At 53.3% G+C, this 2,465-nt stretch overlaps 1 protein-coding gene across 1 annotated transcript; it reads right to left on the bottom strand.

Moving 5' to 3' along the window:
* Positions 1-1,425: 1,425 nt before the first annotated feature.
* On the bottom strand, positions 1,426-2,085 carry FAM210B (family with sequence similarity 210 member B; the record flags this gene model as incomplete). Its single annotated transcript, XM_018570117.1, has 2 exons — positions 1,426-1,664; positions 1,922-2,085. Coding segments are annotated over 2 exons (384 nt in total), but the record flags the coding sequence as incomplete, so codon positions are not given.
* Positions 2,086-2,465: the final 380 nt, after the last annotated feature.

Raw genomic sequence — 2,465 nt, 5'->3', positions numbered from 1 at the left:
CCTCACACAACATGCAGGGCGGAGTGGTGACGCCCCCTTGGGGGCGGGTTTAAAGCTATACTCGCCTGCTGCTCTGGTCCCTGCTGCCCCCCAGCAATGGTATGTCCTCACATACAATACACTGTATAGGATGTGACGGCTCCGGAGTCTTAGACCGCTGGAGCCCGGGGGTGGGGAGGCAGCTGGGACTGGTCTAGCAGCCAGCTCGGACTGAGGTTGTGGGGAGCAATGCCGCCATGGAGGGCCCCGCTGTTATCGGTCCAGTCTGAGGACAGGAGAACTCTTCCGATATACAAATTAAACTTTTATTACGTCCAGAAATATAATTCTATTACAAATATATTTTCTTCTTTTCTAAATCCCACAAATCATCCTAAAAATACAAACTCAATTCACAGCATGGGGCAGGATTAGAACCCCGCCTGCTTGTTACCGCGATCCCGGGCTCCTTTGGAGGGATTTCCCTTCATGTCTTCATTTTAACAGACAGGAAGTGAGGCCAACTCTAATGCAACTCACACAGCATGCTGACAGGAGGGGAGAGCAGAGAGATGAGCTCATCAGTTTGCTGCTTCTCCTTTTGCTATCCAGTCACAGGGTAAGCAGGGGGACCTGCAAGTGTAAGTGAAACTGCAGCAGCAAGAACAAATAAAGTCAGGTCTCCTGCCCTGCCAGACGTGGCTGTGCCAGAGCTGTGTAAATCTCAGGCCTGGATGGGCAGAAATACAAATCTTTGTGTTTCTGCCCAGGACAAATTAGAGGGGCGAATTTCCCCAACGGGGTCACAGAGAACAATGCACCCCAACAGGGGTTCTAACCCTTCACCACTCCATCCAAAGTAGGAGGGCCAATGTAGGCCCCTGATTTTGGATAGTGGGCTCTGCTGGGTCAGGTATGATCCGTGATGACAGGTTCTCTTTAATACACTATAGTAGGAGGGCCAATGCAGGCCCCTGGTTCTGGATAGTGGGCTCTGCTGGGTCAGGTATGATCTGTGATGACAGGTTCTCTTTAATACACTATAGTAGGAGTGCCAATGCAGGCCCCTGGTTCTGGATAGTGGGCTCTGCTGGGTCAGGTATGATCTGTGATGACAGGTTCTCTTTAATACACTATAGTAGGAGGGCCAATGCAGGCCCCTGGTTCTGGATAGAGGGCTCAGCTGGGTCAGGTATGATCCGTGATGACAGGTTCTCTTTAATACACTATAGTAGGAGTGCCAATGCGGGCCCCTGGTTCTGGATAGAGGGCTCAGCTGGGTCAGGTATGATCCGTGATGACAGGTTCTCTTTATTATGAGTCTCCTCACACTCCGGCACACATTTATTTCAAGTAGAAGGCGGAGCCTCGCCGCCAGCGTCCAGTCATTTCATCCGCCGCAGTGACGAGTTCCAGGCCCCGCCCCCAGGAAGCAGCACAACATTCTCTCTGTGCCGGGATCCGGCTAAGCCCGAGGCGGCGGGGGCGCCTTGAAGAAGCCGGTCCTCCGGAAGTAGCGGACCAGGAAGGGCACCGACACCACCGTCATGCTCATCCGCACCGGAGCAAACAGTTTGTGGATGGCGTACGCCAAGACGAAGGTGCTGGTCCCCGCCGCCATCTTGGATTGGACCAGAGCTTCACTGAAGCCGACTTTGAGGAGGAGCGCCGGGACGTCCAGACCGCTGACGGGGGGAGAAGAGAGGAGAAATGTCAGATGATAGCATCTGCACCGAGCAGCCAATCAGATCCTCGGGGAGGAGTCTGGGAGGTTTGGCCCTGCTAGGGACCTGTAAACGCTGTGTGCCCTGTTCTCTATGACAGGTCCTCTTTATGTAATCATGTGACTGGGTCCTATCAGGGGCCGGCCCTGTTCTCTATGACAGGTCCTCTTTATGTAATCATGTGACTGGGTCCTATCAGGGGCCGGCCCTGTTCTCACCTGGACACCAGAGTGTAGAATATCCCGAGTGACACCAGCGAGATCCCCACGTGGAAGGTCACGGCCACGCCCCCGTATTCCTTGAAGACGCGCTTCAGTTGCTGCGTTTTGTTCGGCTTCTCTGCGCCGCCCGCAGCGTCGCCGGTGTCCTTGGCGGCCGGTCCCTGAAAGAAACAGCAGTGCAGCGATATGAGTGAGACTGTCACCAGGAATCTATATATATGTAGAGTCCAGATGGGAGGAGCGAGGACACCTATCCGGGTGACTACAGAAAACAATTCAACGTGTTTCAGTTGTCACCAGAACAGGAAGTGGGGGGTGAATATTTGCCAGCAGACACCTGTTCTGGGTGAGAAGGCATTTTTATCACTTCCTGTCGTGTCTCCGGGACAGGATGTAGAGGGAACGTGACCCTTCCCCCTCCCCGCTGCTCGTGGTGTAAAATGTGTAGAAACATTCACACGCGTGATTATAAACATTCTTTTCCTGATGGTAACAATGTTTCTTTTAATGAGGGGAAGTTATTGGATCAGCTGAGCACGGC

Source organism: Nanorana parkeri, unplaced genomic scaffold, assembly GCF_000935625.1.
Source record: "Nanorana parkeri isolate BGI_ZX_2015 unplaced genomic scaffold, ASM93562v1 scaffold1460, whole genome shotgun sequence".
Taxonomy (NCBI): Eukaryota; Metazoa; Chordata; class Amphibia; order Anura; family Dicroglossidae; genus Nanorana; species Nanorana parkeri.
Note: the sequence above shows the minus strand (reverse complement) of the source record. Positions and strands in the feature narration are given on the sequence as shown.